At 39.0% G+C, this 26,504-nt stretch overlaps 1 protein-coding gene across 1 annotated transcript in view; it reads left to right on the forward strand.

Annotated features, from left to right (window-relative positions):
- SEL1L2 (SEL1L2 adaptor subunit of ERAD E3 ligase) overlaps positions 1-26,504 on the forward strand; it is a 125,210-nt gene that overhangs the window by 19,030 nt on the left and 79,676 nt on the right. The window contains exons 2-3 of the mRNA XM_053671158.1: positions 7,105-7,207; positions 12,246-12,408. Coding sequence (XP_053527133.1) covers positions 7,158-7,207; positions 12,246-12,408 — 213 coding nt within the window. The 5' untranslated portion in view covers positions 7,105-7,157. The remainder of the gene's footprint in view (positions 1-7,104; positions 7,208-12,245; positions 12,409-26,504) is intronic.

Below are 26,504 nucleotides of genomic sequence, written 5' to 3' on the forward strand. Positions count from 1 at the left end.
TCCTGCTGTTTTGCCAAATTCATTAATTAGTTCGAGCAGTTTTTTTGTAGAGTCTATAGGATTTTCCATGTACACTATCATGTCATCTGCAAACAGTGACAGTTTTGTTTCCTCCTTCCTATTTGGATGCCTTCTATTTCTTTTTCTTGCCTAATCGCTGTGGCCAAAACTTCCAAAACTATATTGAATAGAAGTGGTGGAAATGGACATCCTTGTCTTGTTCCTGATCTTAGTGGAAAAGCTTTTAATTTTTGCCCTTGAGTATGACATTGGCTGTAGGTGTCTCATATATGGCCTTTATTATATTAAGGAATGCTCCCTCTATTCCCACTTTGCTGAGTGTTTTTATCATAAATGGGTACAACTTCTTCCTTTTACAATCAATGAAAACTGCCTGGTGCCTAAGTGCTTTACAATGTTATTCCTGTGATAACATAATATACATTGGTTTTGATTCTTCACTTGTTTTATAAACCATGCTTCTCTCTGCCAAATTCAGAGTTTCAGATAGTGAGTTAAATCTGAGTCAGAATCTTGTTATTTCAAATTTTGCTTAGCAGATATTTAAAGAGGAAAATTTTATTTTATTCATAATACAGTTTATCTATAAGTATTTAGGAGTCCTAACAATGCAAGTGAAGATACTTATGTTTGCCAACAATGATCTGGAGACCGTATGAATAAATCTGATATTTGTAAACATCTGTGCTCTTATTCAAGTGCATTTCAGTTGATTTCATCTATGTCTGCCCTAATTCTTTTCTGAGTCATTCTTTCTAGGATGGAATGTTATTTTTGGTAGCAGTTAATTATTTTCCCTCCTTATCTGGGATTGTTACACATTAAAGGCAAATGTGAAGATCTCTTCTAATGTATTATTTAGAAAATCAGAAGCTGAAATTGATTTATATTAAATACAATTGAATTTAGATAAGAAAGATGTAGTGTCTGTATAGACAAGATTTTCTACAGAGTAAAGACTTTCCCATTTTTATCACTTTGTGTCATTTTATGATGAAAGCACCTGATTTTAGATTAAAATATAGTTCAATTGTTAATTTCTTACTCATGCTTTTTTAATATATTTTACTGATTATGCTATTACAATTGTCCCATTTTCTTCCCTTTACTCCCCTCTACCTTAGACACTCCCTCCCACCCACATTGCCCCCCTTCAGTTCATCTCCATGTGTCATAAGTTCTTTAGCTTCTATATTTCCCATACCATTCTTACCCTCCCCCTGTCTATTTTTTACCTACCATCTGTGCTACTTATTCTCTGCATCTTTTCCCTCTCTCTCCCCCTCCCACTCCCCTGTTGATAACCTTCCATGTAATCTCCATTTCTGTGGTTCTGCTCCTGTTCTAGTTGTTTGCTTAGTTTGTGTTTGTTTTTGTTTTAGGTGTGGTTGTTAATAATTGTGAGTTTGCTGTCATTTTACTGTATGTGTTTTTTATCTTCTTTTTCTTAGATAAGTCCCTTTAACATTTCATATAATAAGGGCTTGGTGATGATGAACTCCTTGAACTTGACCTTATCTGGGAAGCACTTTATCTGCCCTTCCATTCTAAATGAAAGCTTTGCTGGATAAACCAATCTTGGATGTAGGTGCCTTTCATGATTTGGAATACTTCTTCCTGGCCCCTTTTTGCCTGTAACATTTCTTTTAAGAAATCAGCTGAAAGCCTGATAGGGGCTCCTCTGTAGGTGACTGTCCCCTTATCTTTTGCTGCCTCTAGGATTCTCTCCTTCATTTTAATCTTGCCTAATGTAATTATGATGTGCCTTGATGTGTTCCTCATTGGGTCCAACTTCTTTGGGACTCTCTGAACTTCCTGGACTCCCTGGAAGTCTATTTTCTTTGTCAAATTGGGGAAGTTCTCCTTTATTATTTGTTCAGATAAGTTTTCCACTAGTTGCACTTCCTTTTCCCCTTCTAGTACCCCTATAATTCAGATGTTGGAACGTTTAAAGATGTCCTGGAGGTTCCTCAGCCTCTCCTCATTTTTTTGAATTCTTGTTTCTTCATTCTTTTCTGATTGGTTGTTTCTTTCTTTCTTCTGGTCCACACCGTTCATTTGAGTACCAGTTTTCTTCCCATCACTATTGGTTCCCTGTACATTTTCTTTTATTTCTCTTAGCATAGACTTAATTTTTTCATCTAATTTTTGACCAAATTCAACCAGTTCTGTGAGCATCCTGATCACCAGTGTTTTGAATTGTGCATCTGATAGGTTGGCTACTTCTTTGTTGCTTAGTTTTATTTGTTCTGGAGCTTTGATCTGTTCCTTCGTTTGGGCCATTTTTTTTTGTCATGACCCACCTGTTATGTAATGAGGGGTGGAGCCTTAGGTGTTCACCAGGTTGGGGCAACCCCTGTCACTGGTTTGTGACACTGTATGTGGAGAAGAGGTCAGAGTGGGAACAATGGTACTTGCTCTGCTTTCTCTCAGATTTCAGTCCCCTCTGCCGCTTCCCACAAGCAAACTGGGCCCTTCTGATGCTGAGACCTGTGGGGGGTGGGTTGTGTACATCCTGGGCCCCTGTGGTTCTCTCCAACAAACTCTCCTGTGAGGCTGGGAGTTTCTTCTGGCACCACAATGCCCCACAGGTCTTTTTAATCAATGATTTGAGGCTTGATTTCCCGCCACTGGGACTCTGGGTTGAGTGGTGTTTCACTCCCCAGTTTCACCTGGTTTATCTGTGCACAAATGTTTGACTGCCTGGTCCACCATCTGCCTTTCATTCCATGCCTCATTCCACAATCCACCACCTCACTGGGTTCCCCAGCCACCACTTTGCTGTGAGTCCTCTCCACCCAAGCTGCCTGTCTCTGCCCCTCCTACCAGACTGGATGAATGTGTCTTCTTTAACTTCTTGGTTGTTGGACTTCCATACAGTTCAATTCTCTGTCAGTTTCTGGTTGTTTTTTTATTTCTTTAATTGTTGTTGTCCTTCTTTTGGTTGTGCGAGGAGGCACAGTATGTCTACCTATGCCTCCATCTTGGCCGAAAGTCCACTCAGTCATTCTTTACGTGGTTCAGGATGTTAATTGTAACTTGAGATTTAAAATAATAAATTATTCTATTTCCTTTTATTTTTCTAGATGATTTAGATGGTATTTATTTAAATATAAAGGTTTTAGATTTTGTGGTACAACCTCTGAAAAAGTGCAGAATGAAGGATAAGGCGAGGGAAGAGCTAAGCAAAGATAGGCTTTCAGAAGTTTAGAGCTTTGAAGAGTGAATTGCCCTAAAGGATTGCTCCTGCCCATATGCAAGGGGTTTGGGCTGTTTTACCCCCACATTAGTCAGTGACCATTAGCCACCAGTACCTGAAGGGTTAAATATCCATGTTGAAGACCTTGTCTTATCTCCTAAACCTCCTTAATTCCAGTCATTTTTGTCTCTATTTCTCCTCAGCCTTTTACCAGCCACATGTAGAGGTATTTCACTAATATGATTTCAAACTTCAAAATAACCTCTGATCAAAGTCCCCTTCCTGCCACTTTTCTCTTTCTCCAACCAAACCTGCCTTCACCTTCACAATTACCTCAAGTCCCCCCTCTCACTCCCTCTTTACTCCTCTGAGGACTCTTTCAGTATGATTTCCTTCCACAGCCAGCCTGCAATGCCTGACGAACCATGTCACTCAAGCCCTCATTCTTCATTCAAGCCACACTGACACCTGCCTCCCATAATTTCGTATCCATGGTTCATTTGCATAGACTATTTCCTCCAAATAAAATGCCAGTTTCATCTTCTTGGTATGACAAACTCCTACCTACCTTTCAAGAACTCTCTAACATGTCACTTCACCTGTGAAGATTATTTCTCTTAGCCAAGGAAATATGCCTGAAGTGGGCATTTGCTAACTGGGAGCTTTCCATCACCCATTTCACTTTTCTCACCACCCCAAGTTCCTTTTAAGGAATTAGGTATTCCCTAGTGGATACATTGTTAGGAATATAATAAGAAGCCTTGTCTTCCCTAACTAGATTCATAAGATTCTAGTTCTTTGCCCTCCATGAAGTCCAGAGCAGAGAGGAAAAAAAGTCCTAAAGGGATTGGATTCTAGTCCATCCCACACCAGCATCTGCCTTTCTGCTTCCAGGAATTGATGCTTTTGATTTCCGACCAACCCCACTGATTCTATGAGCCTTCAACACCCCCTCAATAAGTTCCTTTTGCTTATGTTGACCAGATTAGTTTTGTGCTACTTACAAAGAACACTCCTGTACTCCCACAGTGCCTTATTACATAGTGTCTACCACATGGCATTGTAATGTCTATCTCCATTGCCAGGGTGAGACAGTGTCTCGATCATATGTGTGAATACAATATCTAGCACTGTGTCTAACACATGGTAAGTGTTGAATTCATACCAACTAAATGAATATGTAAATTTAAATGAATGAAAGACAGAGAATAAGTTGTCTCCAGCTGTCCTCTTTCTTATTAACATCTGAAACAAGAAAGTAGACCCCTTTTGTTCCAAATATTTGCTTTTTGTCATCATAAACAAGAGTCTGCATGAATTCCACAAGGACAAGTGATAGGGATTAAGGCATAGACTTGATAAGGGAAATTTATGGCTGAAGGGTCAGCATGAGAAGGCATAGGTTCCCAGTTCTCCCATCATCCCATAGAGAGGTGAATTGGGTCCCGGGATTGCTGCATACATGGGCAGTCTATCTGCTACATTGCTTACTTAGAGTACAATCATAAAAACAAAATAGCCTTCTCAGATGTAAGCTACTTGGGCATCTGGCTGCCTGGGAAAATCATATGTCTAGCACCTAGAGACTTTAGGGGCCCATGGGAAACTGTAGTCCCTCCTACATTTAAAATGTAGCCACTGATATGATGGAAAGTTGAGGTTTGGATACATTCCTTCTAATGGGGAGAAGGGGCATCTTGTTTTCCATGTGATGAGGAGTTGGCATCTGTGTTAGTTTGCTGGGTATGCCATAACAAAATAGCACAAAGAGAGAAGCTTAAACAGCAGAAATTTCTTTATTCACAGTTCTGAAGGCTAAAAGTCTATGATTAGCAGAGTTGGTTTCATTCTATAGCTTCTTTCCTTGCCTTATAGACAGCTACCTTCTCACTGCATTCTTACATGGTCTTTTCTCTGTGCCTGCATGCCCAAGGTGTCTCTTCCTCCTCTCATAAGGACACCAGTCATATTGAATTAGGGCCCTTCCCCAATGGCTTCATTCTAATGTAATCACTTCTTTAAAGACCTTATTTCCAAGTAAAGGTATATTCTGAATTACTGGGGATTGAAACTTCAACAAATAAATTTTGGGGGACACAATTGAGCCTGTTATAGTATCCAAGTTAGATATGGTATAGTGATAAGACTGCAGAAGTAATAAAATGTCAATTACTCTCTACAACTTATGTCTCCAACAAACACTAAAATATAAAATCATCTAATTGGAGCACATTTCACATGTGCTGCTGTCTTACATCATTCTCTGGCACACCTACTCTGACCTCTTTTATTCCTACTGTCTATCCCAACACTTCAGTCTGCTTACAGCCACTATAAGTATAGAACAACAGAGTCCTTAGTTGGCCATTCAGAGGACTTCAGACTCATGAAGGTCCTTTACATTAAGTTCAGAGTGCTCTCAAATCATTTCCTGACTGCCTTTTCCAAATTTGGAAATAATAAAAAGAAAATTAAAGTATTGTCAGATAACTTTATCTGATAATTGAGCCCTCTTATAGTAAAGAAAACTCAAATTTTAGTATATTTGGTCAGCACAACATGGGTTACAAATAAAAAGTAGAAGCCATGGGTAGAAAGCTGTAGTGGTAAATCATTATTCTTATATATATATATATGCATGCAGTAAACCTTTCAAAATGTATTCTTGCTCTTTGAAAGCATGGTAATAGGAACAATTCCTATTTCATACACAGATTAATAGACTTTTTCTGATCATCTTTCCTCCTTAAGCATGAGTATAAATAACACTCATATAACTCAAAGCAGAAATTAGATGCTAAAATGCCTGGTATTAGTAGATTGATTGAATAACAAAGTGAACAATTCTGAGAGATTATCAGGTAGAAGAAAAATAAGAAGCACTTAAAGTTCTTTGCAGTCTTGTTAATGAGGCATCAAATCCCAGAATGCCTTTCCTTTAAAATGGCTTCACAAGGGGTTCATCTAATCAGAGGTTTCATGGAGTGTTGTAATAGACTTCAAGAGGCACTGTGAGTTTGCAGAAGAGTGTGTGTGTGTTGGAGTGGGGTGGAGGACTATAATGCTAACCAGATTTCCCCTTCTGTAAAGTGGTGATAATGTTTTGAAAATTGTGAGGTGTTATATAAGTATTTGAGAAATACCACGACTGTAGCAGGCAAAATTCTGTTTCCTTATTTTTATTAAGTCCTATAAAATTTACTCTGAGCTCCCATTCCACAAGGCGAGTTATTATTGATACTCTTTCTCTGTGTCTTCCCTAAGGTTCTAGGTGTGACACACTTACTTTGCCCTTTTTTATTCCTGATGCTCATCCCCAGCAGTTCTCAGACAGTCTAGAAAGATCTTAGGAAGTTTCCAGGGGAGGAGAAGGTGGTCTTGAACAGAGCAAAATTTCTACCTCCAGTCTTGGGTGCACACCTGTCATCTTGGAGAAGCCCATTGCCTGTCTCCTTCCTCATGTTCTCCTGAAATATTATAGTCCTGAGATTTATAGCCCATGCTCAAATAAGGGAGTCTGAGAGCTGAGAGGCTGGGGGTCTAAGATCCAGCCTCTAGAGTATACCTGGCAAACCCTTCTCTTGGAGCCCTTGCTTCCTGCCTTCAGCTTGCAGGACTTTGTATCCTTTTTCCAGACTGGAATATCTTTTTCTCTTCTACCATGAGAGGCATCTCTGTCTTCTCCACCCTCCAGACCCTTTCACAAAATACAAGAAGAGGGTGCTTTTGTAAGCAGTTTCCACCTTCTGACCAAAGGTAAAGTGATTTTCTTAAAATGAAGATTAAAAAATAAGGGATGTAAAACTCAAACTAATATACCAGCACATTATTTTTAAATATAAAACACAAAAGTAATGTTACTTTCCTTGTTTGTCCATATATAGTAAGAAAGCAAGCAAAGAAAAATTTCAGAGGTGAAGGCGAGCAGCTGTTTAAGATGGGCATCAAGATTCTCCAGCAGTCTAAAAGCCAAAAACAAAAAGCAGAGTAAGTCTTTATCCAGGTACATAAAACAAGTTAAATTTCCAGCTTGAGAAAAAGAACACTCCAAAATGTAGGTTGTCATTAAAATTTTATTGAAATAACAAATAAGTGTATTTGCCCATAGCTTTTCTTTTTTAAAGGATCAAATGGTATTTAAAGAATCCTACAAATTATCAGCCTAAATAAATAGAACTGTATGTGAGATTGTGGTTTCTCCACATTAAGTTAAATGCAGAATTAAGGCACTTACCTGAGCATTCAGGTGAAAATGTTCTCTTTTGGCTTTTTATTAGATATTCCAAATGAAATTATAATAAACATGTGTTGTTTAAATTACAGTAGTTGTTTTAAGATGCTCTATTCTGCCTAACTAAGCATTTGTTCAGCACTTTCTGGTTTTAAAGCACTTTCATGTATGTATGATCCCATTTTATCACCAAAACAGACTAACGAGTTAAGACCTTCATTCTTCCCCATTAAAAAGTTGAGAACATGGAATCAAGGATGTTAAATTGAGATGATCACAAATACCCAGCAGGGAAGTGACTAAGCTGTGTGTCCATTTTTTCACTTGTCTACTTGTCTTCAAGGGGTTCAGAAATATCTCCTCCCCTCAGTAGAGGGGCAGAGTATGAGGCCACCCCTCGAGTCTCTAGTTAAACCTTCTGTATCAAATCCTAGCTCTACCATTTACTGTGGGCAAGTCACTTAACCTCCTATTGCCCTAAATAATATAGTCGAGATCTTAGAACAATGCCTGACACATAGTAACCAGGAAATGAGCATTTGTTATTTTTATCTCTAGTCCTCTAGCCCATAAGTGGAAGATGTGGGATAGAAGAAAGCAAGTGTGTCTCAAACCAAAGGTAGAAAGGCTGGGCTCTGCACTCCCAAGGAGGCATCTTTTGTTTTCAGACAAATTAAGCAAACTATTGGCCCTGGAGGAAGCCAGCCCTGGAGAGGCCAACAGCAGAGTCCATGAATTCTTTCTTAAAATTCATAGCAAGTATAAGAGTATAGAGAATGGGGGCAGGCACTCCACTATGGACCTGGTTATAACAACATCACCAATTGCCATTTAAAATCATCTGTCCTGTGCTAGTTAATGTTCTAGGCATTTATGTGTGTGATATTATTCATTGCTTACTATTATATTATTAAACAGGTTATTATCCCCAAATTACAGAGGAGGAAAAGGAGCATCAAAAGGACTTTGTAATTCTGCCAAAGTCAGAAAAGAAAGAAGGGAGTTGGTCCTCTCATTCATTCATTCAGCCTTTTCGTATGAATGAGAGGAAAATCGCTGAATTAGTCAGTGTTATTAGATGTAGAGACAGATGTTAAGCAATCATGTCAGGGAAATACAAACTTGTCTGAAAGAGTTAAGAAGCTTCAGTGACAACCAGGGTTAACTACCATTAAGAATTACTCCCCATCAGCAACGAAGGTTTGGGAGCTATGCTGCTGCCCCACACCAATTTTCTGATGTGTTCTAGAGAGGTATTTAGCCTCCCCCTTCCCCAGCACCCACCCGAGTATCTAATACCAAATCCTACAGAGATAATCAAGATATCTAACTGAACTTTTTTTATTTTAAATATATTTTATTGATTATGCCATTACAGTTGTTCTATTTCCCCCTTCATTCCCCTCCACCCTGCACACCCCCCATCATTCCCCCCCTTAGTTTATGACCACGTGTCTTAAGTTCTTTAGATTCTATATTTCTCCTACTATTCTTGCCCTCCCCCCTATCTATTTTCTACCTACTGTCTGTGCTGCTTATTCTCTGTACCTTCTCCTCCCTTCTCCTCCTCACACTCCCCTGTTGCTAACCCTCCATGTGATCTCCATTTCTATGGTTCTGCTCCTGATCTAGCATAGCTGTCCTCTTAGTTTGCTTTTTGTTTTAGGTGTGGTTGTTAATAACTGTGAGTTTGCTGTCCTTTCACTGTTCGTCTTTTTGATCTTCTTTTTCTTAGATAAGTCCCTTTAACATTTCATATAATAAGGGCTTGGTGATGATGAACTCCTTGAATTTGATCTTATCTGAGAGGCACTTTATCTGTCCTTCCATTCTAAATAAAAGCTTTGCTGGATAGAGCAATCTTGGATGTAGGTACTTGCATTTCCTGACTTGGAATACCTCTTTCCAGCTTCTTCTTGCCTGTAAGATGTCTTTGGAGAAATCAACTGACAGTCTGACGGGAACCCCTTTGTAGGTGACTGTCCCCTTATCTCTTGCTGCTTCTAGGATTCTCTCCTTCATTTTAATCTTGGCTAATGTAATTATGATGTGCCTTGGTATGTTCTTCCTTGGGCCCACCTTCTTTGGAACTCTCTGTACTTCCTGGATTTCCTGGAAGTCTATTTCCTTTGCCAGTTTGGGAAAGTTCTGCTTTATTATTTGTTCAAATATGTTTTCCACTTGCTCTTTCTCTTCTCCTTCTGGTACCCCTATAATTCGAACGTTGGAGCGTTTAAAGATGTCCTGGAGGTTCCTAAGCCTCTCCTCATTTTTCTGAATTCTTGTTTCTTCATATTTTTCTTTTTGGTTGTTTTTTCTTCCTTCTGGCCCACTCCCTTGATTTTAGTCCCAGTTTCCTTTACATCACTATTGGTTTCCTGTGCATTTCCCTTCATTTCAATGAATTTAGCCTTCATTTGTCCCTCTAATTTGTGACTAAAATCAACCAGTATCCTGATCACCTGTTTTTTGAACCGTGTATCTGATAGGTTGGCAATTTCTCGTTCGCTTAGATTTATCAGCTCTGGGCTTTGAGTTCTTGTTGAGCCATGTGTTTGACCTGTTCGCACCTGTTACATAGGAGGAGTGGAGCCTTAGATGTTCATCAGGGCGGGGCCACCCAGGTTGCCAGTTTGTGGCGCTGTGTGTGGGGGTGGGGTCAAAGAGAGGCAATAGCGGTCCCCTCTGCTGCTTCCTGCCACTGGGGCCTGGGTGGTCTGTCCACTGATTTATCTGCGTGCAAATCTGTGACCACGGTCAGCCAGCCGCCTTGTGCCTTCACTGGGCCCGCCCATTGCTACCCCACACCTGGGATCCACCCACGGCTGCCTGCATGCCTGGGTTGGTTGGCGGATCTTTCCTGCCCGACCCTGCTCCACTGCTGGCTCTGCCCCTCTTACCAGTCTGGCTGAATGGTTCATTCTTGTTGGACTTCCTTATAGTTCAATTCTCTGTGTTTTGGCTGCATTTTTTGTTACTAAAACTGTGTTGTCTTTAAACTCAGTTGTGCAAGAAGGTATAGTGTTTCCACCTATGCCTCCATCTTGGCAGAAGTTTTTCTGAATTTTCTTTTTGGGATATGTTCCTGCTTCCCAGTTTTACCTTTTTTTTTTCTTTGAAAATGGTAGCCAATTTTAATCCAACTTAATTTACCAACTTTCTCCAGCCTTGGGTCTTGCTTCTAGTATCCGTTATATCACCTTGACTTTCCTGATAGGGGATCTAGATATCCACCTTTCCCTTGGAATCAAAGACACAGAGTAGGATTGCTTTTGCAACCCACTGCTGCCCCCAGGACCAGTGAATGGATATATTTTACTGCTGGCTCCTTCAGTCCAAGTTTTGTCTGCCATGGTCCTGTTGATGCCCTTCTAGTCTGAGCATCTCATATGGCTATGCAGTTGCAAAGCCATGTGACAAAAGGGCTTTAGGAGTCTGTATCCTGATGTCAAATGTATCCCTAGATGCCAGACATTTGCATTCATTGACCTTTGAGACCTTCCATCTTATTCACTTTCGGTTCCCCCAGAATCCCACCATGCTCTAACAATGTTTTTTTGCCATCCAGAACCCTAATGCCTATCTAGATATTACTGAGTACCATCTCTCTTTGTCCATTCTATTCTGCTCCAGTCTTTTACCAAGAGCAGGTTATTTTAGCATCCACTTGGAAAGATGGTGTATAAAGCCGAGTCACCTAATCCTTCTGAGTTGGTAGCAATGGTAGATACGGGTTTGTTCCTATATTTGAGTCAAGGTCACAGGTAAAGGTTAATGCTTTCTTATTTTACCACTACCAAAAAGGAAGTTATAGTAGTAAAAATCAGTCCCAAAATTACTCTGTGTCTCTGACACAAGTTTTGACCTTGCACATCTCTCCATCACTTCTATTATGGGTCCAGGACTTCTGAACCCCCAGAAAATGCAATGTAAGACAAATCTAAGGCATCTATATTTGCAATCACTGAGCTTTCACACCATCTACCCACTAATTATAAGAGAAAAATTATGATACTATAAAATTTTAGAACCTACGCAGTAGTAGTAGTAGTAGCTAAATGTATTGTGTGCATTCTCTGTACCATTGCTGTACCAAACACTATGTATGGATTATCTCACTGAATCTTTCCAGCAACCCTATGAAGTAGGCACTATTAATACCCCCATTCCATAAATGAGAAAGGCACAAGGAAGTAAGTAACTTGCCCAAAACTATAAGTGATGGAGCCAGGATTTGAACCTAGGCTGTCAAACTCTAGAGCCCTTATAACTATCAGTTTTTGTTAAGTTATTGTTTTTTCACACAGCCAGGCTTTGATCTGCTGAAGAATATGTTGCATTTTAAAAATTACCTCAAAATATTAATGGGATGTTGTTCTCATACTAGTAACATCCTTGATGTGACATACCATTTTTTATTATTTTAATTGATTTTTATTGTTATATATTTCAGAGTTCATTTTATAAAATAAGTATTCATAGTAAACTTGCAGTTTGCTATTTTAGGATAAGTGCCTCAATTTTTCACTTCACTTGGTATATAAGCTTGAAACATAACGTATCTTATATTTCTACTTTTTTATCAGCTTCACTATTTGTCAGATATAGTACAATTATAATCACAGAATAATCTAGGGGTAAAAACATCTACTCATCTAGGGATGTAATGGACTTCAGCTAAACTATATTGTTAAGAACAATCATAACAGGGTCCTAGAGACAAGCAGCATGAAGGAGGGGACAGAAAATTGCATTTTTGATGATCAAACTTCTAACTTTATATTCCTGAAACAGAGCCTACATACTCTTTGCCAAAGCAGCTGACATGGGAAACATGAAAGCTATGGAGAAAATGGCTGATGCTTTGCTATTTGGAAATTTTGGCATGCAAAATATAACAGCAGCTATCCGATTATATGAGTCTTTGGCTAAAGAAGGATCATATAAAGCCCAAAATGTGAGTTTTGGAAGAAAGTTAAATATTAATTAGCTACATTCTAAAATAAATATAGGCAAGTAACCTATAAAAGGAGTTGGGTAATACTATTTTCACTCTACCGTGTGAGCCCAAACCTAGGGAAGTTACTATAACACACTAATATAGTGTAATGTCAGGACAGAGACACAGCAGTAGCCCTGGGAAAATGCTTACAACTGCATAGGTGGCCTTCATGAATGGAACAGAATTGCTTTCTAATCTACCTTCCCATCTTTCATGTCCATGTGTGTGTTTTGAGATAATTTGAGAACTCTGAATTGCTAACATGAATTTTATGTAAAGTATATTCACCTATACAAAGAAATACAGAACTAAATCTATTACCTTAGGATGATGTTTTCTGGGTTTTTACATTTGAAAATATTTTATAAGCTAAATATATTTCCTTTTCTATTTTAAGAACTGTATTTTACTTTATTCTAAGAATAATGTAAGTCTTTCATAGAAAATCTGGAAAACAGAAAAAAAGCCCTTCATAAGTCAACTATCCTGACTCAATTATATTTGCCCTTGGCTTCTTCGTATCTGCATCTTTCTTTTCACATCATCCTAGTCACAATGCATTTTATATATCATTTTTTCTGGCTACTTTCACTTAATGCTATAGCAAAAGCATGTTTTCATGTTGTTAGTCTTTTTAATGAAAATATTCCTTTCTAATTATAAAGAAATTCAGGCTTATTACAGAAGGAAATCTAAGAATTCAAGAAGTTTAAAGAAGAAAGTAAATATTGTCTATAAGCTTTCCTCCAAGAAATTATATTTTTAACCATCCAAGAAATTGCAGAAGCTAGGCTTTAGAGTCAGGAAAACTTAAGTTTGAATCTATTCCCCCACTTGTTTATTGTGAAGCTACTTAACAAAACCATTTCTCCTTGTTCTTAAGAATTTGACCTTTTGTTCACTCTTTAGTGCTGTTTCCCTGGTAATTTGATAGGAATTAAATATTAATTGTGTTTCTAGGCAGCATCAATTGTGTTTGAAATGACCTCTGATTGGCAAACTTCCTTTGGACTGGGAAAAATGAACTATCAGTACCTGATGGTGGTGATGGTGGTAGTGATTCCTACAGAGTCCCTGGGCCCTGTACCTATGGAGTTGTTGCATGGGAAATGACATTTTTATGTCAGGATGGCTCCCATACCTGCCCAGTGTGGATCTCACCCCTTGGGTCTGAGCCATCATCTGAGGGACCAAAGATGATGGCTGTTAGAAGATTGTGCAAATAGCTGCAAAAACTCCCACAGGAAAGAGGGGCCTGATGCTGACTTCTGACAAACTGGTTCCTGTGCTACATCCATCTGAATAGACTGTTGATAAATGTAGCCTATTGGAGCCTTGTAAGTCTATATGTTTACTTGAACCAGAAATTGTAGCAGAAGTTTGATAATGTTGGGGCAATCTCTCTCATTTTTATTTGTAGAGTTGGGATAATGACAAAACACTGGGAACCGTCAGTCTCATATGTATCAATGGGTCTGTTTCTGTTTTGTATGTTCATTTATATTGCTCTTTAGATTATACAGAGAAATGAAATCATGTTATTTGTCTTTCTCTGACTGACATTTCACTTAGCCATAATACCCTTTCTAGGTCCATCCATGCTATTGCAAATGGTAAGATTTCATTCTTTTTAATGGCCAAGTAATATTCCATTGTATATATGGATGGAACTGGAGAGTATTATGCTAAGTGACATAAGTCAGGTGGCAAAAGACAAATACTATATAATCTCACGTATAACAGGAACCTAATGAATGAAACAAACAAGGGGAGGAAAGAAGAGAAAGAGTCTAGTTAAAGGACAAGTATAAATGACCCATGAACATGGGCAACAGGGTGGGGACTGACTGGGGGAGCAGTGGCTGGGGGCAGGGGAGAGCAGTGGGGGAAAATTGGGACAACTGTAATAAAACAACAATAAAAAATTGAAAAAATAGAACAAATAGTCATAGGGATATAAAGTACAGCATGGGGAATATAGTTAATAAGATTGTGGTTACTAACTATGGTGACAGGTTAGTACTGGAAATTTTGGGAGGAATACATTTCCAAGTATTTCCCCCCATAGGGCTGCCTAACCACTATGGTATACACCTGAAACTGATACAAAATACTGGTAATAGTGAATGTAAACTATAACTTTTTAAAAAAATACTGGGTACTGTGTCTATCTGATTTTTAGTTGTATCTCTATAATAATACAGTGCCTGGGACAAGAAATATAATTAATTACATATTTACATATAATTAAGTATATCTTTATATGCAATTAATTAATTATATAATTATTATTACATAACGATTAACAATAAAATAATTAATGGAGTTACTGTGGGGATTACAATAATAAAATAATTATGAGAATATGAGGATTAAAATAATTAATTCTATACCTAGACCTTTGTAATCATTCATTATAAAGAATATATTACTCTCACTATTATTTTTCTAGTTTTCTTCTATGACCATGTAGAATTTATTTTTTAAAATGAGATCACACATTAATTGCTGTTTTCTAATCTGCTCTTTATTCACTTAACAATATATTATAGACATCTTCCCATGTAAACTCATACAGATCAACATCACCATTTTAAATAGCCATATAATTGCAATTAAGTTGTTGAATATTATTTTTACACCAAACAATTTTGTAGTTAAATATAAAATTATATTTACAAAAAGTAAACAAATTTATAAATATTATAGCATTATTATACCTTCATTCTTCATATTTGGATAATCAACTGTAAAAAGTAAAGTTCCAAGACAGACCAATGTTATCATCATGTGCAACACTTAAATGGTACAAACGAGTCCTTCCAGTAAGATGGCAGCATAGGTAAATGCAGTATTCAATCCTCCCACAAACACCTCAAAATTTCTACTAAACTACTGGACAACCATCATTCAGAACAGTCTGAAATCTAGCTGAACAGAAGTGCTACAATTAAGGCTAAAAAGAAGCCACAGTGAGACTGGTAAGAGGGGCAAGACACAGAATGGACTGGCCCTACACCCACATGTGTTGGATAAAAATCAGGGGTAATATCTTGGATGCAGAGGCCCCCCACTAAGGAGTGAAACATCACAGCCCACACCAGGGCCCCCATCCCCCAGATCAAGTGCTGGGAAATGAAGTTTCTATAACTTCTGGCTATAAAACCAGCAGAGATTATAGCTGAGTGAGCTGTATACCTTCTGGAGTCCCAAAAATTCCTCTTACAAGCTTGCACATGGACTCACTCCAATTCACTTGTTCTGAGTTCCAGCACTAGGACACACAGGGAAGAACTGAATTGTCCAGCATTAGGGCAAGAACTGGAGAGGAGGCTTTCTCCCAAGTGGAAGTGTAATCAGAGGCCATTGTTCCTTTTCTGGAACAGAGCCAGCAGGCGGGTACCATGTCTGAGGTTCCATCAACCTGGCTAATACAATTTGCCCCATGCTGGTGATTCTCTGAGATCTCTCCCCACCAACTTGTGGACCCACTCCAAGCCATTTCCAGTGGCTTTTCCATACAGCAGCCTATCTTAGCTCATACTTCAGACATACCTAAAATCTTTCAAATAAGGGCATCTAACCTCAACATGTCCCATAATTCTCAGTAAGTGGCCCCAGGCCTGGCACTAGCAGCAGCTGGCCTTAGTTCATAACTTGGCCTCTCCTGGGCACCTCTGGGCCCAGCATCAGAGGCAGTCATATGCAAATCACTTTGTAGCTATTGCTGGGTGGCTCGATGCAAAGCACAGGTAACAGATTACCTTGGCTTGCATCTCCAGGGAGACCCCAAAGCCAGCCACCTGGTGGACAGCTTCAGGCCACATAGAAGTACCACCCAACCTCTTTCACAGAGACACACTTAAGGGGTGGATTCAGCAGGCACCAGAGCGCCAAAGAAGTGGGCCCCTGCACAAATTATCCTCCATAATAGTCACAGCCAGCCCTCACAACCAATTGCCCTGGGAATAAATACCTCCTACTGAGGTACCAACAACAATCAAGGCTCAACTACAACAGAGAGGTTTACACAGCCCACACAGGGGGTGCACCTTGAATGCCTGGCTTGGGTGACTGAGGAGGCTGTGCCACTGGGCCCTGTAGGACACTTGCTACATAAAGCCACAGTGCCAAGCCTAAGAGTTTTAGAAGCTCTACCTAATACATAGAAACAAATACAGGGAGGCTGCCAAAATGAGGAGACAAAGAAACATGTACCACCACCCCCCAAAAAAAACAGAACAAAACTCTAGAAAAAGAACTAAACAAAATGAAGACAAGCAATGTACTAGATGCAGGGTTCAAAAAACACTGGTTATAACCATTCTTAATGAATTCAGGAGAAGAGTAGGTGAACTTAATGAGAACTTCAACAAAGAAATAGGAAACACAAAAATGGAAATAGAAGACATAAAAAAGAAACAGTCAAAAATGAAGAATGCACTGGCTGAGATGACAAAGTAGAGCCCTGACCAGTATGGCCCAGCTGGACGAGCATTGTGCTGCAAAGTAAGAGGTCACCAGTTCAATTCCTGGTCAGGGCACATGCCTGGGTTGCAAGCGCAGTCCCTAGTTGGGGTGCAGATGAGAGGCAACTAATTGATGTTTCTCTCACACACCAATGTTTCTCTCCCTGCATCCCCCCTCTAAAAAATAAATAAAATCTTTAAAAAAACAGTGGAGTAGATAAAGCAGAAAATCAAAGTAGAGATATAGAAGATAAGGAATCAGAAACCACCCAATCAGAACAGCACAATGAAAAAAGAATACCAAAACAATGAAAATAGTGTAAAAAACCTCTAGGACAACTTCAAGCATACCAATATTCACACCATGAGGATGCCAAAAAGAAAAGAGAGAGAGCAATAAACTGAAAACTTCTCCAAAGAGGGCATACAGAAGGCAAATAGACATACAAAAATATGCTCAACATCACTACTCATCAAAGAAATTCAAATTAAAACCAAAATGAGATACCACCTCACACTAGTCAGAATGATTATCATCAATAAAACAACAAGTGCTGTTGAGGATGTGGAGAAAGGAGAACACTTTGGTGCTATTGGTGGGAATGCAGACTGGTGCAGCCACTGTGGAAAGCAGTATGGAGCTACCTCAAAAAATTAAGAATGTATCTGCCTTTAGACCCAGTGATTCCATTGTGTTACCCTATGTGCATTGCAGTGTTAATTACAATTGCTAAGACATGGAAGCAGTCCAAGTGTCCATCAATAGGTGAGTGGATTAAATAACTATGGGAGATTTACACAATGGAATACTACTCGGCTATAAAAAAGAAGAAAATTTTAGTCTTTGTGACAACATCGATGGACCTGGAGAACATTATGCTAAGTGAAATAAGCCAGTCAGAGAAAGATAAATACCATATTATTTCACTCGTAGATGGAATCTAATGAAGAAACTAAACTAACATGCAAAATAGAGACAGACTCATAAATAGAAAGCAGGATGACAGCTCTGGGGCAGGGGAAAGAGTGGAGGTTAGGAGCTGGAGAGATTGAGCAAAAAGGACAAAAGATTTATGGACATGGACAACAGTGTGGTGATTGCAGGCGGTATAAGGGTGATAAATTGTAAAGGAAAATATAATTTAAAATGTAAGAGAAAAGAACAGTAATAGTAAATTGGAAAAAGAGGAAAAGAAAGAAAACCTATGTAAAACATGATGGAAAACTTCCCTAACCTGATAACAGAAATACACATACAAGTACAGGAAGTGCAGAGACCCAAACAAAATGAACCCAAAGAAGTCCACACCAAGACATCATAATTAAAATGACAAAACTGAAAGACAAGGAAAGGATCTTAAAAGCAGCAAGAGAAAAGTAGATATCTTCAAGGGAGCTTACATAAGACTGTCAGCTGATTACTGAATAGAAATGTTGCAATCCAGAAGGGTTTAGCAAGAAATATTCAAAATAATGAAAAGCAAGGACCTATAAGCAAGATTACTCCACCCAGCAAAGCTATCATTGACGATTGAAACATAAAGACTTTCCCATGCAAGAAGAAGCTAAAGGAGTTTATCACCACCAAATCAGTATTACAAGAAATGTTGAAGGAACTTATTTAAGAAAAAGAAGGGAAAAAACAAAAATATGAATAATTAAATGGCAATAAATACATATCTATCAATAATGGATTAAATCCTCCAATCAAAAGACATATGGAGGCTGAATGGATAACAAAACAATACCTTTACATGTGCTGTCAACAAGATTTTGACTTCAGATTGAAAGACACACACAGTCTAAAAGTAAATGGATAGAAAAAGATACTTCATGAAAATGGAAACAAACAAACAACAGCTGGGGTAATAATACTTATACCAGACAAAATAGACCTAAACAACAAAATTAACAACCAGAACACAAACACGCTCATAGATACAGAGAACATTTTGATGGCTGCCAGATAAGAGGAGGGATGGAAGATGGGTGAAAAAGGTGAAGGAATTAAGAAATAGAAGTTGGTAGTTACAGAATTGTCAAGGGGATGTAATGTACAATACAGGGAATATAGTCAATAATATTTTAATAACTGTATAGTGTTAGATGGAAATTAGATTTTGGGGGATGATCACTCAGTAAGTTACATGATGTCTAATGACTGGGTTGTACACCTGAAACTAATATAATATTATACATCAACTAATTAAAATTTTTTTTAATTACTTAAAATTAAAAAAATGAAACAACCTAATTTCTTTCAAAACTAGTGAACATGTATTTTACTTTTCAAGGGGTATATTAATTAATTAGGTCAACAATTGTTTCTTGGACACTGATTATGAGGTAAACATAATCTAGTTAATGGAGAGAAAAAGATTAATAGGTCTAAGTTATTATTGGTCAATCTGAAATATAAACAAATAATTGCAGCACAATCCATATAGACTCCAGTTAATATGTGTATAAAGTGCTTTAGCTCTCTCCTTGCCCACTGGGTGCTGAAGTTGGGTAGATGGCAGCAAACAAGCTCCAGTAGAGGACCGAGCATCCCAGCCTCACAACCCCGGACCTCTCCCTGTGCTGCCCACGCCTCCAGACTCCTGGCCAGAAGAGAGACTTTCAGTCAAAATGAAGGCTTAGGTAAACACAGCTCACCTCCTTGCAGAACCAGAGCAAAAATTGCAACTAAACTACAAAACAACTACCACCCAGAATCATCAGAAAATCAAGCTGTATGGAAATCTCACAACAAAGAAATTGAAGAAGTTACATGCATCCATACAGGTGCAAGGGTGGGAAACACACAACATGGAAAAGCAGAATGAGCAATCTTACACATATGTGTGGTGGTTAAAAATTGGGAGGGATACCTCAGGAGCAAGGGATCCCAGCCCCATGACGGACCACTCAGCCCAGCATTCCAGTTCCAGAAAGATAAGTCCCTAAAACTTCTGGCTGTAAAAACCAGTGTGGATTGGACCAGTGGAAGAAACTGGGGGATTCTCAGACATCTCCTCTTAAAGGGCTCACAGTAGACTTAGGACTTATGCAGACTCACTCCATCTGGGCTCCAGTACCACAGCAGCAGCTGGAAGGGCACCAGTGACATATGGAGAGAAACTGAAATGCCTGGCATGAAGGAGAATGTTGGGGGACAGGTTCCTCCCAGACCAAACTAGATGCCAGGCAGCAGCCATTGACCCTTTTCTGAGCCCTCCTCCACACAGAGCTATGAACCAGCAACAACATACCAGAGACTCCCATCGATCTGGTTCATAAGGGTTGCCCCACCCTGGCAATTACCTAAAGTTCTGCCCCATCCAAATTATGGGTATGCTTTTCTACTATATGCCATGCTATGATGCAGGGAGTCAAAGCAGCTCTATGTATTAGGTACAGTCTGAGGGACTGAATGTTTTTTCTTCCTTATGTTCCGGATCATTGATTTGATTCTTGGTCCCATCTACTCCATGGTGGATTACCTATAAATTTTTCTTTATTTCCCTTTATGTAACCTTTTCTGCCTGGGTCTTTTTTATGCTGTTGAAGTATACAATGAATTCCTTGAGCAACCTAATAGCCAGTGTTTTGAACTGTGTATCTGATAGATTGCTTATCTCCATTTTCCTTAGTTTGTTTTCTGGAGTTTTGTTCTGTTCTTTCATTTGAGTCATATTTCTTTGTTTTATTTTGGCAGCCTCCCTAAGTTTGTTTCTATGAGAGTCTGTTGGAGAGGTCCACAGAATTCTAGAACATAAACAAGCCTACCCACCAGGGAATCTGCACCAGAAAGGCCAAATTTGCTTGTGCAAAGTGAGGGAAGTAACAGAAAGTTGAGTGAGAGCCAAGCAAGCAGGCAGCATTATTCCCTCTCTGACCCTTTCCCCACATATAGCACCATAATGCAGCAAAGTGGGTTGCCCACTTTGATGAATACCTAAGGCCCCACCCCTTACAACATAACAGGTGAGTTGAGACAAAGAAGTGTGGCCCAAATGAAAGAACAGATCAGAACTCCAGAAAAAGAACTGAGCAACTAGGAGATAAAAAAACCTGTGTGATGCAGAGTACAAAACACTGGTAATCAGGATGCTCACAGAAATTATTGAGTTTGGTCACAAAATGAGGAAAGAAATGAGGGCTATACAAAGTGAAATAAAGGAAAATATACAGAGAAACAACCATGAAGAGAAGGAAACCATGACTCAAATCAATGATTTGGAACAAAATGAAAAAATAAACATCCAATAGGAACAGAATGAAGAAACAAGAATTCAAAAACATGAGGAGAGGCTAAGAAACCTCTGAGACAAATTTAAACATTCCAATATCCAAATCATAGGGGTACCAGAAGGAGAAAAGGAAGAGCTAGAAATTGAAAATGTATTTCAACAAATAATTAAGGAAAACTTCCCCAATCTGGTGAAGGAACTAGACATGCAAGTCCAGGACACTCAGTGTCCCAAAGAAGTTGGATCCAAGGAGAAACCCACCAAGACACATCATAAGTTACTCAAGATTAAAGATAAGGAGAAAATCTTAAAAGCAGCAAGAGAAATGAAGAGAGTTACCTACAAATGAGTTCCCATAAGACAATCAGCTGATTTCTCAAAAAAAAAAGTTACAGGCAAGAAGGGACTGGAAAGAAGTATTCAAAGTAATGAAAGGCAAGGACCTGCATTTAAGACTACTCTGTCCAGCAAAGCTAGCATTTAGAATGGAAGGGCAGATAAAGTACTTCCCAGATAAGGTCAAGTTAAAGTGGTTTGTTATCACCAACTCCTTATTATATGAAATGTTAAAGGGATTTATCTAAGAAAAAGAAGAAGATCTCAAAAACCATGAACAGTAAAATGACAACAAACTCATAACTATCAACAACTGAACCTAAAAATAAAATTGAAAACTCAGCAAACAGCTAAAACAGGAACAGAATTACAGAAATAGAGATCCCATAAATCACTTTTAGCAAATATCAGTGGGGTGGGGAAGGGGAACAATGGAGGAAAAAGGTACAGGGAATAAGCATAACTGGTAGGCACAAAATAGGGGGAGGTTAAGAATAGTATAGGAAATGAGCCCTGGCTGGTGTAGCTCAGTGGATTGTGCACAGGCCTGCAAACCAGAGGATCACAGTTCAATTCCCAGTCAGGGCACATGCCTGGGTTGCAGGCCAATTCCCAGCAAGGGGCTCATGAGAGGCAACCATACATTGATATTTCTTCCCCTCCCTCCTTCCCTTCCTATCTAAAGATAAATAAATAAAATTTTTTTAAAAATTAAAAAAAGAGTAGTATAGGAAATTGAGAAGCCAAAGAAATTATATGTATAACACACGAACATGGACTAAGGTAGGGGGCAATGCTAGGGGTTGGGGGGGTGTGGCAGAGGAGGATAAAGGGGAGGAAAAAATGTTACAACTGTAATAACATAATCAATAAAATATACTTTAAAAAGGAACAAGAAGAAAAAAATCCAAAAAAACCAAGGCTAGGGTAAGGACCCTCTGGAACAACTTCAAACATACCAATACTCCAATCATAGAGGTACCAGAAGGAGAGGAGAAAGAGCAAGAAATTGAAAATTATTTGAGAAAATAATGGAAGAAAACTTATCTAATTTGGTGAAGTAAATAGACATACAATTCCAGGAAGCACAAAGAATCCCAAATATGATGTACCCCAAGAAGACCACAACAAGACACAACATAATTAAAATTCCAAAGGTTAAAAATAAAGAGAAAAACTTAAAAGCAGCAAGAGAAAAGCAGACAGTTATCTACAAAGACCGTCAGCTGATTTCTCAAAAGGAACTTTGCTGGCTAGAAGAGACTGACAAGAAGTATTCAAAGTGATGAAAAGCAAGGACCTACAACCTAGATTACTCTATCCAGCAAAGCTATCATTTACAATCAAAGGGCATATAAAGTGCTTCCCAGACAAGGCAAACCTAAAGTAGTTTAATATCACCAAGCCATTATTATATGAAATGTTAAAGGGACTTATTTAAGAAACAGAAAGTAAAAACTATGAACATTAAAATGGTAATAAATTCACAACTATCTAAAATTGAAACTAAAAGACAAACTAAGCAAACAAGCAGAACAGAAACAGAATCACAGATATGGAGTTCATTTGGAGGATTATCAGTTTGGAGGGGAAAAGGGGAAAATGGGAGGAATGATGCAGGGATTGAAAAGTACAAATTGTTAGATACAGAATAGATGGGGGGATGTTGAGAACAGTATAGGAAATGGAGTAGCCAAAGAACTTATATGCATGACACATGGACACTAACTAAGTGGGGTAGAGGGGTTGCTGGAGAGAATGAGGGTTAGGGGTTGAGGGGGTAAAAGACAGAAAAATTGGACAACTGTAACAGCATAATCAATTAAATATATTTTAAAAAATAACCAGAAGAAACATGTTTTTAATATATTTTATTGATTCTTTGATTACAGTTGTCCCATTTCTCCCCTTCATTCCCCTCCACTCTACACACCCCCTCCCTAGTCATTCTCTCCCTTTAGTTTATGTCCATGTGTCACAAGTTCCTTAGATTCTACATTTCCCATACTATTCTTGTCCTCACCCTGTCTATTTTCTACCTACCATCTATGCTACTTATTCTCTGAACCTTCTTCCACCTTCTCCACCTCCCACTCCCCTGTTGCTAACCCTCCATGTGATCTCCATTTCTCTGGTTTCGCTCCTGATCTAGCTGTCCTCTTAGTTTGCTTTTGTTTTAGATGTGGTTGTTAATAACTGTGAGTTTGCTGTCCTTTCTCTGTTCATCTTATTTATCTTCTTTTTCTTAGGTAAGTCCCTTTAACATTCATATAATAAGGGCTTGGAGATGATGAGCTCCTTGAATTTGATCTTATCTGAGAAGCACTTTATCTGTCCTTCCATTCTAAATGAAAGCTTCGCTGGATAGCAATCTTGGATGTAGACCTTGCCTTTCATGACTTGGAATACTTCTTTCCAGTCCCCTCTTGCCTATAAGGTGTCTTTTGAGAAATCTTCTGACAGTCTGATGGGAACTCCTTTGTAGGTGACTGTCCCCTTATCTCTGGCTGCTTCTAGGATTCTCTCCCTCATTTTAATCTTGGCTAATGTAATGATGATGTGCCTTGGTGTGTTCCTCCATGGATCCACCTTCTTTGGGACTCTCTGAGCTTCCTGGACTTCCTGGAAGTCTATTTCCTTTGCCCGATTGGGGAAGTTCTGCTTTATTATTTTTTCAAATAAGTTTTCCACTTATTGCACTTCCTTTCCCCCTTCTAGTACCCCTATAATTCAGATGTTGGAGCATTTAAAGATGTCCTGAAGGTTCCTAAGTCTCTCCTCATTTTTTTGAATTCTTGTTTCTTTATTCTTTTCTATTTGGTTGTTTTTTTTTCTTCTTTCTGGTCCACTCCCTTGATTTGAGTCCCAGTTTCCTTTCCATCACTATTGGTTTCCTGTGCATTTCCCTTCATTTCAATTAGTTTGGCCTTCATTTGTTCCTCTAATTTGTGACTAAAATCAACCAGTTCTGTGAGCATCCTTATCACCAGTGTTTTGAACTGTGCATCTGATAGGTTGGCTATCTCTTGGTTGCTTAAAAGTATTGGCTCTGGGGCTTTGATTTGTTCTTCTGTTTGAGCCATAATGTTTTGGTCTGTTCATGCCTGTTACGTATGAGGGGGGAGCCTTATATGTTCACCAGGGTGGGGCGACCCAAGTCGCTGGGTTGTAACGCTGTATGTGGAGGCAGGGTCAGAGGTGGTATATGGCATTTGTTCTGTTCTCTCTCAGATTTCAGGCCCCTCTGCTGCTTCCCAAAAGCAAATTGGGCTTTTCTGGTGCTGGTTCCTGGGTGTGTGGGCTTGTGCACCCTCCAGGACCCTGTGGGTTTCTCTAACAAACTGTCTGTGAACCTGGGAGCTTCTCCTGGCACCTTGACCCCAAAAGTTTTTCCAATCCGTGTTTTTAGGCTTTAATTCCTGGTGCTGGGGCCCTAGCCTGTCTCACTGCTTGCCCCTCTGCCTGGTTTCTCTGCACATGAATGTGTGACCATGGTCAGCCAGCCACCCTGCACTCTCACTGGGTCCACCCGTTACCACCCCACACCTGGGATCCGCCAACCATCGCCTGTGCGCCTGGGTCTTCTGGCCACTTTTTCCTGTGCAACCCTGCTCTGCCAGCTGCTGACTCCACCCCTCTTACCAATCTAGCTGAATGGTTTGTTGTCAGACTTCTGTACAGTTCAATTTTCTGTGTTTTGGTTGCATTTTTGTTACTAAAACTTTGTTGTCTTTAACTTGGTTGTGTGAGGAGGCACAATGTTTCCACCTACGCCTCCATCTTGGCTGGAAGTCAAGAAACATGTTATTAAAGACACATTACAAATTGGTTTTTCTCTAATGAATTTACTAGAAGCATCCAAAATGACAAAAAAGTGTTTTGAGCTTAGAAGAAGGCAAAATTTTTTTAAAGTCTAGGTTTTTTTCCCCCAAAAAACAGTGCTTTAGACACAGAAAAGGGTCTGACTGGCTCTCCTTAGATCAGGTAGAGAAGGATTCAAGGAAGAAGTCATGTTGGAACCCAGTCTAGAATATTGGATGTAGGTAATATAAAACATATATTTTTTTCTGTTTGATAAAATGTCAAAGTGCTTCTCCCAGAAATTTCAAATTAACATAAATGATACATTAAACACTTGGATTTTAGATCTGAACCCCAAGTTTCACTCCACAAACCCCAGTGAGTATGGTTCTACTGCACAGTCACAGACCATTTTCTAATCCTAGTTAACTGACCATTAATCTTTAGCCATTGTTTTTAAGGAGAACCAGGTAGGAAAATGATTCATTTAGTGCTAACTCAATACCAGAAAAAAACAACTCTAAATGTATGACTACTCACCATGTTTTATCAAAGCCATCTTGATAGAGAAGAGCAGGCATTTGGGGGCAGAAGCATGGTATAGTAGTAGAGCGTGGGTTCCAGAATCAGACAGTCCGACAGTGTGTGGATCCAGACTGTGCATCCTAATGATGGTCCACTCTTTTGTTCAGTCTTCCAGTATTCCTGAAAAAGTTACTTCTCTAAACTTCAGTTTTCCCACACCTGAAAAGGGTATTATTAATAATAAGGTCCACACTATTCCATAAGGTTGCTGCAAGAACTAAATATCTTCAAGAACTTTTACCAGATATTAAAGAACATTTTAAAATTATGTCATGTAACAATTTTAATTCCAACTTCTTCTCCTTCAAGTCAGTTAGTCCTGGCTTTATATCTCGGCTCTAACAGTGACCCTTTTGACCTGTTCTCTCTGAGTCTCAATATCCTCATCTGTAAAATGGGGATAATATTTGTTTAGTTTATGTATGCATTTGTCGCATCAGAAGAAGAGGACGGAATGCTGGTGAGAACAAATTTATCACCTGAAAGGCTGACCTTGACCTGATATGCAAAATGTAACCACACTGTTTATTGAAATGCTACAATATTGCTCAGCCAAATGTTTCAGTTCCAAGCTCTTCTTATGCCCTCCCTGACATCCTGGACACCCTTATTCCTCACTTCAGAC

The sequence above is a fragment of the Artibeus jamaicensis genome, unplaced genomic scaffold (assembly GCF_021234435.1).
Source record: "Artibeus jamaicensis isolate MK-2021 breed Jamaican fruit bat unplaced genomic scaffold, CSHL_Jam_final contig_685, whole genome shotgun sequence".
NCBI lineage: Eukaryota > Metazoa > Chordata > Mammalia > Chiroptera > Phyllostomidae > Artibeus > Artibeus jamaicensis.